Raw genomic sequence first — 17,703 nt, forward strand, 5'->3', positions numbered from 1 at the left:
CATTTCACACATACCTTTCTCACACACCCATTTCACAAGTACCTTTCTCACACACCCATTTCACATGTACCTTTCTCTCATGCCCATTTCACACGTACCTTTCTCTCATGCCCATTTCACAAGTACCTTTCGCACACACCCATTTCACATGTACCTTTCTCACACACCCATTTCACAAGTACCTTTCTCACACACCCATTTCACATGTACCTTTCTCTCATGCCCATTTCACACGTACCTTTCTCTCATGCCCATTTCACACGTACCTTTCTCTCATGCCCATTTCACAAGTACCTTTCTCACACACCCATTTCACAAGTACCTTTCTCACACACCCATTTCACAAGTACCTTTCTCACACACCCATTTCACAAGTACCTTTCTCACACGCCCATTTCACACGTACCTTCCTCTCACGCCCATTTCACATGTACCTTTCTCACACACCCATTTCACAAGTACCTTTCTCACACGCCCATTTCACACGTACCTTTCTCACACGCCCATTTCACAAGTACCTTTCTCACACACCCATTTCACAAGTACCTTTCTCACACGCCCATTTCACACGTACCTTTCTCACACGCCCATTTCACAAGTACCTTTCTCTCACACCCATTTCACAAGTACCTTTCTCACACGCCCATTTCACACGTACCTTTCTCACACGCCCATTTCACACGTTCCTTTCTCACACGCCCATTTCACAAGGACCTCTCTCTCACGCCCATTTCACATGTACATTTCTCACACACCCATTTCACATGTACCTTTCTCACACACCCATTTCACATGTACCTTTCTCTCATGCCTATTTCACACGTACCTTTCTCACACACCCATTTCACAAGTACCTTTCTCTCTCGCCCATTTCACACGTACCTTTCTCACACACCCATTTCACAAGTACCTTTCTCTCTCGCCCATTTCACAAGTACCTTTCTCACACACCCATTTCACATGTACATTTCTCACACACCCATTTCACATGTACCTTTCTCACACACCCATTTCACAAGTACCTTTCTCACACACCCATTTCAAAAGTACCTTTCTCTCACGCCCATTTGACACGTACCTTTCTCTCGCCCATTTCACAAGTACCTTTCTCACACACCCATTTCACAAGTACCTTTCTCACACACCCATTTCACAAGTACCTTTCACTCTCGCCCATTTCACAAGTACCTTTCCCTCACACCCATTTCACAAATACCTTTCTCTCTCGCCCATTTCACATGTACCTTTCTCTCACGCCCATTTCACATGTACCTTTCTCTCACGCCCATTTCACACGTACCTTGCTCTCACGCCCATTTTACACGTACCTTTCTCGCACACTCATTTCACAAGTACTTTTCTCACGCCCATTTCACACATACCTTTCTCTCACGCCCATTTCACACGTACGTTTCTCTCACGCCCATTTCACACGTACGTTTCTCTCACGCCCATTTCACACGTACCTTTCTCACACACCCATTTCACATGTACCTTTCTCTCATGCCCATTTCACACGTACCTTTCTCACACACCCATTTCACAAGTACCTTTCTCACACCCATTTCACATGTACCTTTCTCTCACGCTTATTTCACACGTATCTTTCTCACACGCCCATTTCACAAGTACCTTTCTCTCTCGCCCATTTCACACATACCTTTCTCACATGTACCTTTCTCACACACCCATTTCACAAGTACCTTTCTCTCTCACCTATTTCACACGTACCTTTCTCACACGCCCATTTCACACGTACCTTTCTCATACGCTCATTTCACATGTACCTTTTTCACACACCCATTTCACAAGTACCTTTCTCTCTCGCCCATTTCGCACGTACCTTTCTCACACACCCATTTCACAAGTACCTTTCTCACACACCCATTTCACAAGTGCCTTTCTCACACACCCATTTCACAAGTACCTTTCTCACACACCCATTTCACACGTACCTTTTTCACACGCCCATTTCACAAGTACCTTTCTCTCACGCCCATTTGACACGTACCTTTCTCTCTCGCCCATTTCACAAGTACCTTTCTCACACACCCATTTCACAAGTACCTTTCTCACACACCCATTTCACAAGTACCTTTCTCACACACCCATTTCACAAGTGCCTTTCTCTCACGCTCATTTCACACGTACCTTTCTCTCACGCCCATTTCACAAGTACCTTTCTCACACACCCATTTCACAAGTACCTTTCTCTGTCGCCCATTTCACAAGTACCTTTCTCACACACCCATTTCACAAGTACCTTTCTCTCACGCCCATTTCACAAGTACCTTTCTCACACACCCATTTCACAAGTACCTTTCTCTGTCGCCCATTTCACAAGTACCTTTCTCACACACCCATTTCACAAGTACCTTTCTCTCTCGCCCATTTCACAAGTACCTTTCTCACACACCCATTGCACAAGTACCTTTCTCACACACCCATTTCACAAGTACCTTTCTCACACGCCCATTTCACAAGTACCTTTCTCTCTCGCCCATTTCACAAGTACCTTTCTCTCACACACCTATTTCACAAGTATCTTTCTCACACACCCATTTCACAAGTACCTTTCTCTCTCGCCCATTTCACACATACCTTTCTCACATGCACCTTTCTCACACACCCATTTCACAAGTACCTTTCTCACACACCCATTTCACAAGTACCTTTCTCACACACCCATTTCACAAGTACCTTTCTCACACACCCATTTCACACGTACCTTTCTCTCTCGCCCATTTCACACGTACCTTTCTCACACACCCATTTCACACGTACCTTTCTCTCTCGCCCATTTCACACGTACCTTTCTCACACACCCATTTCACACGTACCTTTCTCACACACCCATTTCACATGTCCCTTTCTCACACACCCATTTCACATGTACCTTTACTCCTTTGACTGCAGCGGCTGCACCAAAGCCAGACCCGCTGTCACCTTTTGGGCCCATGACACCCTGGCTCCCCTTCTCTCCACGATCTCCTTTCTCTCCTGTAGCAACTTAAAAGGTACAAAAGATCAGCCAGTCAAATATTGGCTTCATCTTAAGCTCAGTGACATGAAAAGTCCGGCAATAGCTTCACTCTGCAGGAAGCCAACGTTTTGGAACCAAGCTCGCTCAGCCGATGAACCCTCACCTTGTCCTCGCCTGGAAGCACCGGCTTGAGCTGGGCTCTATTTCCATGGGCAATGACAGCCATTCTCAGTGTGTCAACCTGTACAGTGAGTGTCAGCAGTTCATCCAAGCTTTTGTTACCTCCAGACTCGGACTATTCCACTGCTCTCCAGGCCAGCTTCCCGTCTTACATCCTCCGTAAACGTCAGCTCATTCAAATCTCTGCTGCCCGTATCCTAACTCCACCAAGCCCCGTTCACCCATCACCTCTGTGCTTGCTGACCTAATTAATCCAATTCTGGCCTCTTGCCCATCCCCGATTTTAATCGTTCCACCATTGGCGGCCGTGCCTTCAGCCATCTAGGCCCTGAGCTCTGGAATTCCCTCCCTAAACCTCTCCAACTCTCTCTCCTCCTTGAAGACATGCCTTAAAACCTACCTCTTTGACCAAGCTGTGGTAATAGCTCCTTATATGGCTCGGTGACAACTTTTGTCTGGAAGCATTCCTGTGAAGCACCTTGGGACGTTTTACTATGTTAAAGGCGCGATGGAAAAGCGCGTTGTTGTTGTTGTTGTTGTTGCTAGGCCCAGTGAGTGGCCCAATCCTGCTTCAACCCAACACCCACACAACTTACCCAGCAAGCTTCACTGCACAGCAGGCACTCTGTCACCCACCCCCCCACTCCCTCCTTAGTCCAAGAGCTCTGAGTTATAGTCCAACAATTTTATTTGAAATTTACAAGCTTTCGGAGGCTTCCTCCTTCCTCAGGTAAATGTCAGGAATTCCTCGAAGCCTACGCATTTATAAATCACAGAACAATACATGGTGATTACAGAAAGTGTTTGCAACTGCCCGTTGCCAAGGCGATCACCGTGTTCAGACAGAGAGGTGTTACCTACAGAGCCCCCGAATATACAGTCAACAAAAAAAAACAAACAGAAAAAAAAAGAGAGAGAGAGGCAGAAACATCCGGAAGGCAGAGAAAGCCAGCAAATGACCCGTTATATTAAAAACAGATAGCTTTTGTTCGCTGGTGGGCTTACGTGTAGCGTACTGTAGCCCACCAGCGAACAAAAGCTATCTGTTTTTAATATAACGGGTCATTTGCTAGCTTTCTCTGCCTTCCGGATGTTTCTGCCTCTCTCTCTCTTTTTTTTCTGTTTGTTTTTTTTTTTGTTGACTGTATATTCGGGGGTTCTGCAGGTAACACCTCTCTGTCTGAACACGGTGATTGCCTTGGCAACGGGCAGTTGCAAACACTATCTGTAATCACCATGTATTGTTCTGTGATTTATAAATGCGTAGGCTTCGAGGAGTTCCTGACATTTACCTGAGGAAGGAGGAAGCCTCCGAAAGCTTGTAAATTTCAAATAAAATCGTTGGACTATAACTTGGTGTTGTAAAATTGTTTACAATTGTCAACCCCAGTCCATCACCGGCATCTCCGCATCAAGAGCTCTGAGGCTAATTATCGAATCATCACCAATGCTGTGGCTGAGAGGAACTACTGGAAAACAGGGCAGGGATCCACGCTCGGGCCCTGCTCGCCTGTATGGCTCAGTGCCACAGTGGACGGGGCCATTGGCTGAGCCCAAGTCACAGATTTAAATTTACCAAGGGCCCCGTTCCATGGACCGTGGAATGATGCTACTTTCCCTGTCCTGCTCCCAGTCCACAGTATGAAGAATTTCTCGAGGAGTCGGCAAGCAGTCAGCCATGGCTCAGTGGGTAGCACTCTCGCCTCTGAGTCAGAAGGTCGTGGGTTCAAGCCCCACTCCAGAGATTTAGGCACATAATCTAGGCTGACACTCCAGTGCAGTCCTGAGGGAGTGCTGCACTGTCAGAGGTGCTGTCTTTTGGATGAGATGATAAACCAAGGCCTTGTCTGTCCTCCCAGCTGAATGTAACAGATTCCTTGGAACTAATTTGAACAAGAGCAGGGGAGTTCTCCCTGGTGTCCCGGCCAATATTTATCCCTCAACCAACATCACTAAAACAGATTATCTGGTCATTATCACGTTGCTGTGTGTGGGACCTTGCTGTGTGCAAATTGGCTGCCGCGTTTCCTACATTACAACAGTGACTACACTTCAAAAGTACTTGATTGGCTGTAAAGCACTTTGTAACGTCCTGAGGTTGTGAAAGGCGCTATATAAATGCAAGTCTTTCTTTATTTTCCAAATGAGGAGAGCTCCCTTCACACACTGGGGGGTGTCCTTACTGTGTCCATAGAGGGATTTCACCTATAAATCTTACAAAAGCAGGGGCAACATGAGAATTAAATTCAGCGACACTAACGGCAGTGGGATTTCTGAAGAGGGGGTCCAGCGGGGAAACGCCTGTACAGATGTGAGGGTCAGGTTCGATTGTGATAGTCTACCCCATCCCCCTCCCAATCACTGAACAACCCATGGACATTGTTCACCACTTCAGGATTACACTTGATCCCAGTCCAAAAGATCATTACAGAAAGTCATTAAATACAGTTTCCGGATTAATAAATGTTACAGCAATTAAGCCTCTTCACACAAACTCTCGCACACAATTTTTTAAATGTTCACTATGCACCTCTGCTTTTTACCACTGGATGGTGCTGTGACCCCACAATAGAGCCTGTAAAGGATTCAAATCACACCCACCAGCCTCACACCGCCCGTAAGGCACGAGCCTATTCTCTCCCACCTTGTCACACTGCACTTCACACTTTGTCGTGGGACACTGCACATGTTGCGACTTTTTTTTTTGAGTGTGTTCATTTGTGCTCGTGGAGTTTTGCACACGTAACAACAACTGGACTCCAAAGTGATTCATTGCACATGAAATATTCAAAGTATGTGAGAACATAAGAACAGAACTAGGCCATTCAGCCCCTCGAGCCTGTACTGCCATTCAACGAGAAGGTTGCAAAGGTCTCCCCATTCTTCCTTTGAAGTGCGTTGGTGTTGGGTCGTGGAAGTCTTTCCATTTCAGCCCATGGTTCCACACCATAAAGCACTGCCAGTTTAGGGAGATGTGATGTGGAGATTTGAATCCTTCACAGTTTAGGGAGAGAGGGAAGGACCAAGCAGTCCAGTACCGAACCCACAACTTACTCCCCCAGAGGAAGGCACGAGAGGGAATTTGGGAACAAAGTATCACCTACTGCAAGCAGTAATGACTAGTGACCCTGCCCAATGACCCCCTAAGAAAGGACAGCCTCTGTCAAGCCCTGCCCCACTATCCCCCTGTAGCTGCCCTTCATCCCAAGGGAACTGGATAAGTACCTGAAAGAAAAAAATTTGCAGGGCAACAAGGATAGGGCGGGAGAGTGGGACTAGCTGGGTTGCTCTTGCAATGGGCCGAATGGCCTCCTTCCGTGCTGTGACCTTTCTATGATTCTATGTGTGTAACGTTAGTGTACTAAAAATTGTGACAGACTTTCTATATCCAGCTTAAAGAAAGACTTGCATTTCTAGAGCGTCTTTCACAACCTCAGGACGTCCTGAAGTGCTTTACAGCCAATGAAGTACTTTTGATCTGTAGTCACTGTTGTAATGTAGGAAATGCGGCAGCTAATTTGCACACAGCAAGGTCCCACAAAGAGCAATGAGATAATGACCAGATAATCTGTTTTAGTGATGTTAGTTGAGGGATAAATATTGGCCAGAACACCGGGGAGAACTTCCTGCTCTTCTTCCAACAGTGCAGTGGGGTCTTTTACGTCCACCTAAGAGGGCAGATGGGGCCTCAGTTTAACGTCTCATCTGAAAGACAACACCTCCGACATTGCAGCACTCTCTCAGTACAGAGATACAGATCGAGAGATAGATAGAAAGACAGTAACAGTGAGAGAAAGAGAGTAACGGTGAGAGAAAGAGAGTACCAGTGAGAGAAAGAGAGTAACGGTGAGAGAAAGAGAGTACCAGTGAGAGAAAGAGAGTACCAGTGAGAGAAAGAGAGTAACAGTGAGAGAAAGAGAGTAACGGTGAGAGAAAGAGAGTAACAGTGAGAGAAAGAGAGTACCAGTGAGAGAAAGAGAGTAACGGTGAGAGAAAGAGAGTAACAGTGAGAGAAAGAGAGTACCAGTGAGAGAAAGAGAGTAACGGTGAGAGAAAGAGAGTAACAGTGAGAGAAAGAGAGTAACGGTGAGAGAAAGAGAGTACCAGTGAGAGAAAGAGAGTAACGGTGAGAGAAAGAGAGTAACGGTGAGAGAAAGAGAGTACCAGTGAGAGAAAGAGAGTACCAGTGAGAGAAAGAGAGTAACGGTGAGAGAAAGAGAGTAACGGTGAGAGAAAGAGAGTAACGGTGAGAGAAAGAGAGTAACTGTGAGAGAAAGAGAGTAACGGTGAGAGAAAGAGAGTACCAGTGAGAGAAAGAGAGTACCAGTGAGAGAAAGAGAGTAACGGTGAGAGAAAGAGAGTAACGGTGAGAGAAAGAGAGTAACTGTGAGAGAAAGAGAGTAACTGTGAGAGAAAGAGAGTAACGGTGAGAGAAAGAGAGTAACGGTGAGAGAAAGAGAGATGGAGATTGAGAGATAGAAAGAAAGAAAGAAAGAAAGAAAGAATGAAAGCTCATCAGGTGGTGGCGAGGTCTGTATCATCAAACTCCACAGAAGGGAAAAAGTTTTTCAAACAGGTTTGATTCTAAAGGCAATCAGTTAATCACTGGGAGTTGGAGCAGATGAAATGGCACAATCATTATTGTGAGATTGAAGGTAAATGAAGTAGTTTTAATGATAATGTGTTCCAATGTTTGATGAGCACGGAAACAGGTGTAACAGGTGTGAGTCACCTGTACAGATTGAATAGCTCAGGTTACAGACCTCGCCACCATCTTTAACTATAGATATTAACTATTTACATACAACAGCAGCAGCCGTCTGTATCAGTCTCACAGCGAACGCTGCAGCTCCAGTACAGTGAGCCAGTTCACCAGCAGGCTCACTGCAGCTCCAGTACAGTGAGCCAGTTCACCAGCAGGCTCACTGCAGCTCCAGTACAGTGAGCCAGTTCACCAGCAGGCTCACTGCAGCTCCAGTACAGTGAGCCACTTCACCAGCAGGCTCACTACAGCTCCTGTACAGTGAGCCAGTTCACCAGCAGGCTCCCTGCAGCTCCTGTACAGTGAACCAGTTCACCAGCAGGCTCCCTGCTGCTCCAGTACAGACAGTGAGCCAGTTCACCAGCAGGCTCCCTGCAGCTCCAGTACAGTGAGCCAGTTCACCAGCAGGCTCCCTGCTGCTCCAGTACAGACAGTGAGCCAGTTCACCAGCAGGCTCCCTGCTGCTCCAGTACAGACAGTGAGCCAGTTCACCAGCAGGCTCCCTGCAGCTCCAGTACAGACAGTGAGCCAGTTCACCAGCAGGCTGCCTGCAGCTCCAGTACCTCTGACTCAGAGGCGAGAGAGCTACGCACTGAGCCAAGGCTGACACCTTGGGTGATCTAGGATAAGCCCTGATGAGCCAATGACAAGACTCATGGGTCAGTATGTTGGATCCAGTTCTACTATGCACAGGTCATGATATTTTTCCACACAACACTAGGCCATTGTGGCTGCATTCTGCAGATGCCCAAAAGACCCATTGCCTCTCCACCAAATTAAACCAGCTCTCGAGTTTGATTGTCAGTCAAAATCAAGCCAGGCCCTTTCCATCTGCCGATATCACCTGGCAGCAAATGTCATTGGTTTGCGTGAGGTCCTGGCCACCTCAACAGCAACAACAACTTGCATTTATATAGCACCTTTAATGTAGTAAAACATCCCAAGACACTTCATCAGACAAAATTTGACACAAAGCCCACATGAGGAGATATTAGGACAGGTGACCAAAAGCTTGGTCAAAGAGGTAGGTTTTAAGGAGCATCTTAAAGAAGGAGAGAGAGGGGGAGAGGTTTAGGGAGGGAACTCCAGAGCTTAGGGCCTAGGCAGCTGAAGGCACGGCCGTCAATGGTAGAGCGATGAAAATCCATCGAGGCCAGAATTGGAGGAGCGCAGAGATCTCAGAGGGATGTAGGAGGTTATAGAGATAGGGAGGTTATAGAGATAGGGAGGTTATAGAGATAGGGAGGGGCGAGGCCATGGAGAGATTTGAAAACAAGGATGAGAATTTTAAAATCGAGGCGGTGCCGACTGGGAGACAATGTAGGTCAGTGAGTACAGGGGTGATGGGTGAACAGGACTTGGTATGAGTTAGGATACAGGCAGCAGAGTTTTGGATGAGCTGAAGTTTATGGAAGGTGGAAGATGGGAGGCCGGCCAGGAGAGCATTGAAATAGTCGAGTCTGGAGGTGAGAAAGGCATGGATGAAGATTTCAGCAGCTGATGGGTTGAGGTGGGGTGGAGACGGGCGATGTGTTACAGAGTTGAACCTCCTCCTCTGTTCCAGGTTTAAACACATACAAGAGTGAAGTTGTCAGAGAAGAGAATCCATACTAGACCAAATGAAGATGCCCTACCTCTCTCCACCACCGAGACCTGTGTCCATTTGCCAGTTTCCTCAGCAGGTTTTTGCTTCAGGACCTCATGTTCGCTGATGGGAGGGGGGCGAACCGGCCAGCGTTCCGGGGGACGATATGAAGGAGGGGTCACCTACAGCAAAACAAGAAGTTGTTTATGATGCAAGTTTCTTTATAAAGATATTAGAAGGGATGTGGAAAGAGGGGCCTCATTGTAGTATCTTAACCACACTCCTTCCTTCACTTAACACTAAACCCCCACCCCGTCCCTGCATTGAATAAACTTCAATAGGTCTATGGCAAATACAATCCCTCCACCACCGGCGCACTGTGGCTGCAGTGTGTTCTATCCACAGGATGCACTGTAGAAACTCGCCAAGGCTTCTTCAGCAGCATCTCCCAAACCCACGACCTCTACCACCTAGAAGGGCAAACCATCACCTTCAAGTTCCCCTCCAAGTCACACACCATCCTGACTTGGAAATATATCGCCGTTCCTTCATCGTCGCTGGGTCAAAATCCTCGAACTCCCTTCCTAACAGCACTGTGGGAGAACCTTCACCATACGGACTGCAGTGGTTCAAGAAGAAGGCTCACCACCACCTTCTCAAGGGTCAACTAGGGATGGGCAATAAATGTCGGCCTTGCTAGCGATACTGATGTAATGTTGCTGAACAGCAAAGATCGATAGAAAGATAGAAAGAACGTGCATTTATATAGCGCCTTTCACGACCTTAGGATCCCCAAAGCACTTTACAACCAATGAAGTATTTTTGAAGTGTAGTCACTGTTGTAATCTAGGAAATGCAGCAGCCAATTTGTGCACAGCAAGGTCCCACAAACTGCAATGTGATAATGACCAGATAATCTGTTTTAGTGATGTTGGTTGAGGGATAAATATTGGCCAAGACACTGGGGAGAACTCCCCTGCTCTTCCAATAGTGCCGTGGGATCTTTTACGTCCACATGAGAGGGCAGACAGAGTCGTGGTTTAATGTTTCATCCGAAAGGTGGCACCTCCGACAGTGCAGCACTCCCTCAGTATTGCACTGGGAGTATTAGCCTTATCATTTGCTCAAGTCCCCGGAATGGGCCTTCTGACTCAGAGATGAGAGTGCTACCCACTGTGCCACAGCTGACACAGCTATGGACCTCTGACGGAGTATCTTAGCCCAGTATAGAGGAAACCGGAAGAACCTACTTGGGTCAAATATGCTCCAGCGATTTCCTAGCAACAGAAAGTCTGTATGCGATCTGGGCTGGCATTGATTGAACAATACAATCTGCACTGTGACCTCGCTGGGTTAAGAGGCTTAATCAGCCTCAAGCAGGACATTGTTTCGAGGAATTTAGCTGTAGGGTTGGATTTGAACAGGCCACTATATCAGACCAATGTAGACACGTGAAAACAGGATAACTGGCATTGTGGGCCGAAATGGACTTTTCCCAATACATTCTGCAGCTTTCCTTGCTTTTTATCCGAGCTGCACATTATCCATTTCTATATTCGGTGTTTCGTGGGCCCAGGCATAATTAGAGACTGAGAATGTCAGCAAGTGACAACAGGCAGAGGGCCAGCAGAAGACATGGTAGGCAAGTCTGCAGACAAATCGAACCTCTCTCAGGTGGGCGTAAAAGATCCCACGGCACCATTTCGAAGAAGAGCAGGGGAGTTCTCCCCAGTGTCCTGTCCAATGTTTATTCTTCAACCAACATCACTAAAACATTATCTGACCATTACCACATTGCTGTTTGTGGGATCTTGCTTTGTGCAAATTGGTTGCCACGTGTCCTACATTACAACAGAGAGTACACTTCAAAAGTACTTCATTGGCTGTGAAGTGCTTTGGGACGTCCTGTGGTCATGAAAGGTGCTATATAGGTTCATTCTTTCTTACTTTGAAAAGCCACCATCTTCATGAAAGAGTTTTTGGAAGTAAAGTTTTCCAAAAGCACGGTGTGATATCATTCGAACACCTTGTTACTCATTGACTTTTACCAAGACGTTTACAAGAAGTTATAAAATAATACGGAGCTTTCAAAGTGGACACTGGAGGGAAGGGGAATCTTAGACTGAAATCAGATCCAGCACAGGCAGTCAACAAACCAACTGTGAGTGACCATCCCAGTCGAAAAGTCCGAAAACAGGCAATATCTCAGGCTGTCTCAACAGCATGAAGGACCCCCTGCTTTGCTTCAGACTAGAACTTAGAAATTGCCAATTAATGATCTCTAAGTTGCAGTAAATCTAAGGTAGTCACTAACAGATTAAAGAAAGGAAATTCTTTACACAGAGAGTGGTAAGAACATGAAACTTGCTGCCACATGGGAGTGGTTGAAGCAGATAACACTGACACACTCAAGGGGAGGCTTGATGCATACATGAGGGAGGAGGGAACAGAGGGATATGAGGCAGGGTTGGAAGAGTAACTAGAGTGTGGAGTATAAACACTGGCATAGACCAGTAGGGCCGAATGGCCTGTTCCTGTGCTGTAAATTCTACACAATTCTCACTAGGATTGGACAATTTGGTGAAACGTTATACCATCACCTGCATTCTTTACTTGCAAGGTCATACTTAAATATAACTTTACTTGCACAGATTCCCGAGCCATACATGGACAATGTAAGATTACATGAGCAATTTGAATTCAAGCTGCTACATAAAAGAGTATATCTCTGGCTATTTTTATTTTCAAGGAGGGGAAGGGATTGAACAGAAGAAGCACACTCAGAATGATTTGTCAGTCACAGCCAATAAATTCCACAGTGTGGATGTAAGACAAAATTCCACACACCCCATTAAACAATGAAACTTCCTACATGGGACAGGCTGCTGGCCAACCGGAGCCTTGGCTAAATACCACACACCGTGAGCCATCACCATCACAGAGGGTCACTCCCCAGACAACTAATGGAATGGCCACTGCTGAAACCCTCATCCAAGGCCTTTGTTACCTCCAGGCTCGACTATTCCAATGCTCTCCAGGCCGGCCTCCCACCTGCGTAAACTTGAGCTCTTCCAAATCTCTGCTGCCCACCTCCTAAATCGCACCAAGTCGCGTTCACCCATCGCTGACCTACAATGGCTCCCGGTCCGGCAATGCCTCGATTTTAAAATTCAAATCCTTGTTTCCAAATCCCTCCGTGGCCTCGCCCCTCCCTATCTCTATAACCTCCTCCAGCCCTACAACCCTCCGAGATCTCTGCGTCCCTCCAATTGCCTCTTGTGCATCCCCCACTTTCTTCTCCCCACCATTGGCGGCCGTGCCTTCAGTCGTCTAGGCCCTAAGCTCTGGAATTACCTCTCCAAACCTCTCTACCTCGCCACCTCCTTTAAGACTCGTTTAAAACCTACCTCTTTGATGCAAATGGGGGGGCATGGAGTTGAATTTCTCCCCCACTGTTGAAGCCTTATGTGTGTTTAATATTTATTGCATTGTAAACTGTTCCTGGCAGCCGGCCTAGCAGATTCCAGCACATCCTACACCAAGCAATCAACGTGAAAAACTCCCCCAGGACGTTCCCACCCCTTAAAGCTCGGTAACGCCTGTACTGAAGGGATCGTCCTGCATGAGAGGTAAACCCTTAATCTGAAGTGCAGAGCAAAATATTATTGGCTGGTGACAACAACACCTTGTATTTATATAGCACCTTTAACATAGTAAAACATCCCAAGGCGCTTCACAGGAGTGTTATCAGACAAATTTGACACCGAGCCACATAAGGAGATATTAGGACAGGTGATCAAAATCTTAGCCAAAGAGGTAGGTTTTAAGGAGCGTCTTAAAGGAGGAGAGAGAGGCGGAGAGGTTTAGGATGGAAATTCCAGAGCTTAGGGCCTCGGCAGCCGAAGGCACGGCCGCCAATGGTGGAGCGATGAAAACCAGGGATGTGCAAGAGGCCAGAATTGGAGGAGCGCTGAGATCTCGGAGGGTTGTACGAAAAATGTTGCTAAAATAGGATAACAACAGTCGAAGTGCCACAAATGGTCTTTCCCACTCCCTTCCCACCAACACCCCCCACCCCTCACAAAGCTGGAGGTCACGGGGGTGGGGAAAGAGAGAAAAATCACCCAGACTTCCCATTCTTAATCACCCGCAATGTTCCTGCTGTAAAACTGCATGTGCATCTAGAGTGGGTCAGGACCAGATTGAGCTTAGTGGCGATGCCCTTCATGGTAGAACAACCTGCTGGGTTTTACTGTCCAGGTTCGCGCGCGAATAGTGGCCTCTTGGGCCAGGTTCTGGAGAACAAATTGAGAACAGAAAGACCTCAGGATGTCCCAAAGTGCTTTACAGCCAATGAAGTACATTTGAAGTGTAGTCACTGTTGTAATGTAGGAAATGCAGCAGGCAATTTACGCACAGCAAGGTCCCACAAACAGCAATGTGATAATGACCGGATAATCTGTTTTAGTGATGTTGGTTGAGGGATAAATATTGGTCAAGATATCGGGGAGAACTCCCCTGCTCTTGTCCAAAATAATGCCGTGGGATCTTTCACATCCACCTGAGAGGGCAGACGGGGCCTCAGTTGAATGTCGGCACTTCTGACAATGCAGCACTCCCTCAGTACTGCACTGGAGTGTCAGCCTAGATATTGTGCTCTAGTCTCTGGAGTGGGGCTTGAACCCACCTTCTAAGGCGAGAGTGCTACCTACTGAGCCACAGCTGACACCACAAGTGTAATGGCAGTGTGAGTCCGACCCTTCAGGAGAAGGTGAGAGGGGCGACGTGAGGAGCAAATATTAGAAGTTCTGGATTAGCTGTCTCTGTCAGAGAGAAAACCCAAGGCCATTTAGGGCGTCTAGTCAGAAAACAGAGGAGGCAAAATTAGCGTTGTGAGAGAGAGAGAGGGAGAGAGGGAGCTGCAACGTAAAACAAATTAGGAAATAAAACGGCAAGGTTTTCTCTTTTTAAACTGGATAATTAATGTAGAAAAATGTAAAACATCTGTGAGGTTATTAAAATGGAAAGAGCCGTTATTTTCATGTGACGAGCCCTCGTGTTGATTATTAAATTGGCCATAGCAAAGTTAAATTCAGTTTGAACCTTCTGGGAGAGATGATGTCCCGGTCGGGGTCCAATGAACGTCAGGTTGCAGCAGTAGCTGTTGGATTTCCCACCTCCCACGGTCCGGGTGGTGCAGTCGTGTGTGTGGTCCGTCTGTTCTGCACTGCGACTAATCCCTCACTCTCAGATTTTAAAAGAAAAGACGGAGGGGTGTGGTGGGAAGTTTATTTTTTGGAAGCAGTGCCTCATGTAAGCTCGGGGGCGGGGAATCCTAGTCAACATGTGTCTCACATGGTAAAGATAACCATTGCCACAATCATTTACATAGAATTACATGGACTGTACAGCACAGAAGCAGGCCATTCGGCCCAACAGATGTATGCTGAGCCTCCTCCCACCCTACTTCATCTCACCCTTATCAGCATAACCTTCTGTTCTTTTTTCCCTCATGTGTTTATCTAGTTTCCTCTTAAATGTATCTATACTAGTCGCCTCAACTACTCCATGTGGTAGCGAGTTCCACATTCTCACCACTCTCTAGGTAAAGAAGTTTCTCCTGAATTCCCTATTGGATTTATTAGTGACTATCTTATATTTATAGCCCCTAGTTTTGGTCTCCCCCACACATGGAAACATCTCTACCTCTTCATCATTCTGGAGACCTTCATTAGGTCACCCTTCAACCTTCTCTTTTCAAGAGAAAAGAGCTCCAGCCTATTCAGACTTTCCTGATAGTTATAACCTCTCAGTTCTGGTATGACACAGTGCTTTGCAATAGAATTATTGTTTGGCTCCGAGGGGGTGCTGATTTGCACAGAGTAACAGTACGACATTCAGCATGTTCATGGGATAGAATGTGACCAGAGGGAAGTTGAAAGAGACCTGAGGGTGTTGGTTGACTTGTCGCTCACCAAACAGTCCAAGCAGCAACAAACTATGCAAACAGGATGCTGGATAATACGGCCAGTTCAGTTCAGTTCAATCCCTAGAAGTCATTACATAAAATGTACAGCACAGAAACTGGCCATTCGGCCCAACAGGTCCATGCTGGTGTTTATGCTCCACACGAGCCTCCTCCCTCCCTACTTCATCTAACCCTATCAGTATATCCTTCTAAGTCATGCTGAATCTGTATAGTGCCCTGGGTAGGATACATCTAGTGTATGGTGCACATATATTGGCCTTGGAGAGGGTTCGGAGCAGATTCACCAGAATGATACCAGCTCTAAAAGGGTTAATTTACGAGGACAGGTTGGATAGACTAGGCTTGTATTCTCTGGAATATAAAAGATTAAGAGGCGATCTAATTGTGTTTAAGGTGATTTAAGGTTTTGATAGGGTAGATAGAGAGAAACTATTTCCTCTGGTGGGGGAGTCCAGAACAAGGGGGCATAACCTTAAAATTAGAGCTAGGCCGTTCAGGGGTGATGTCAGGAAGCACTTCTTCCACAAAGGGTGGTGGAAATCTGGAACTCTCTCCCCAAAAAGCTGTTGAGGCTGGGGGTCAATTAAAAATTTCTGAACTGAGATTGATAGATTTTTCTCAGGCAAGGGTATGAAGGGTTATGGAACTATGACGGGTAAATGGAGTTAAGATACAGATCAGCCACAATGTAACTGACTGGCAGAACATGCTCGAGGGGCTGAATGGTCTCCTCCTGTTCTTATGTTCCACCGTAATGTAAGGGGTCAGTCAGGCCCCAAATACAGTGCAGAGGACAACAATGTGGTAGGTCCCCAGCTATCATTGGGAAGACCCTTGACAGGGGAGGGCCCCTTAGAGGGATACGGGGAGAAAAAAAAACTTTCATTGATATAATGCCTCATCATGTCCCCGGAACGTCCCAAAGACCTTTAAAACCAATGGATTACTTTTGAAGCCGTTACCATCGCTATGTCAAGTGTGGCAGCAAATTGTGCACAGCAAGGTCTCACAGGCAGCAAATGAGATAAATGAACAAAGAACCTGTTCTTGATGGTGTTGATCAAAGGAGGATTGTTTGGCCGGGTCAGTATAAGAAGACAGTTAACAGGGCACTAAGACAAGAGGGAAGAGGCTCAGAGATATAGCAGGCATCAGTAACTATTTCTTTATACACGGGATGGTCAATACCTGGAAGGAGGTTCCAGGAAGGGTGTGAGTGCTGGACCCTGGATTCATTTAATTAAGAATCGGATCTTGTTAAGGGGAGATGGTAACCTGGAAAATGAGATTAAATGGGCTGAAGGGCCTCATTCACCTCAATTTATCTTGTGTACAACCTACATGGGTTTCAGCCATGTCTCAGTCGGTAGCTCTCTCGCCTCTGAGCCAAAAGGTTGTGAGTTCATGTCACATTCCAGAGACTTGAGCACAAAATCAAGGCTGGCTCTTCAGTGTAGTACTGAGGAAGTGCTGCACTGTTGGAGGTGCCGTCTTTTGGATAAGATGTTATCCCTCAACCAACATCACTAAAACTGAATATCTTGTTCATAGCTCATTGCTGTTTATGGGACCTTGCTGTGTGCAAATTGGCTGTTGCATTTCCTACATTACAACAGTGACTACACTTCAAAAAGTACGTCATTGGCTGTAAAGCGCTTTGGGACAGCCTGAGGTCATGAAAGGCGCTATATAAATACAAGTTTTCTCTTCCTTCCACGTGGAGTCTGTTGGCTGCAGAGCTTCTGATGTTCAACAGGATTCCATTTTGAATCGGGGGTCGGGTGCGGCGGGCAGAATAAGGGAGTGAGGGAAATATCAATACCATTGTCTTAAAAGATTCTTCCAAAAATAATCCAAAACAAGTTCTAAAAGCACAGTACATTCTTGCATAGAAAAACTGAAGAGAATTACAGTCCGGACACTGTCAGATAATCCAATAGTAACCGCAGGCAGTGCAAAGTGGGAACGATTTAAACAAACAGACTTTGGCCTTCACAGCTAAAGAGAAGACCAGCCATAAGTATAGAAAGAAAGCCAGCAACTCTCCACTGGTACATTCTTTTTGGCAAACAGATGACCATATGTCCCTTCCAAGAACACAAAAAACTTTGGTCTTCATCACAAATCCAAATCGTTCTGACTTTTGAACCTACACCTTGTTTACACAATGGTTCAGAGGTACCAGGGTCTATTGTACCTAAACT

General features: G+C 46.4%; 1 protein-coding gene across 4 annotated transcripts in view; it reads right to left on the reverse strand.

The window, feature by feature from the left end:
• Positions 1-17,703, reverse strand: part of LOC137323927 (collagen alpha-1(XVIII) chain-like) — a 377,865-nt gene that overhangs the window by 130,246 nt on the left and 229,916 nt on the right. For all 4 annotated transcript variants that reach the window (XM_067988020.1, XM_067988018.1, XM_067988016.1 and 1 more), the window contains 2 exons: positions 9,560-9,692; positions 2,897-3,009 (listed from right to left, as the gene is read on the reverse strand). In XM_067988020.1, coding sequence (XP_067844121.1) covers positions 2,897-3,009; positions 9,560-9,692 — 246 coding nt within the window. The remainder of the gene's footprint in view (positions 1-2,896; positions 3,010-9,559; positions 9,693-17,703) is intronic.

This window comes from Heptranchias perlo, chromosome 7 (genome assembly GCF_035084215.1).
Source record: "Heptranchias perlo isolate sHepPer1 chromosome 7, sHepPer1.hap1, whole genome shotgun sequence".
Classification (NCBI taxonomy): domain Eukaryota; kingdom Metazoa; phylum Chordata; class Chondrichthyes; order Hexanchiformes; family Hexanchidae; genus Heptranchias; species Heptranchias perlo.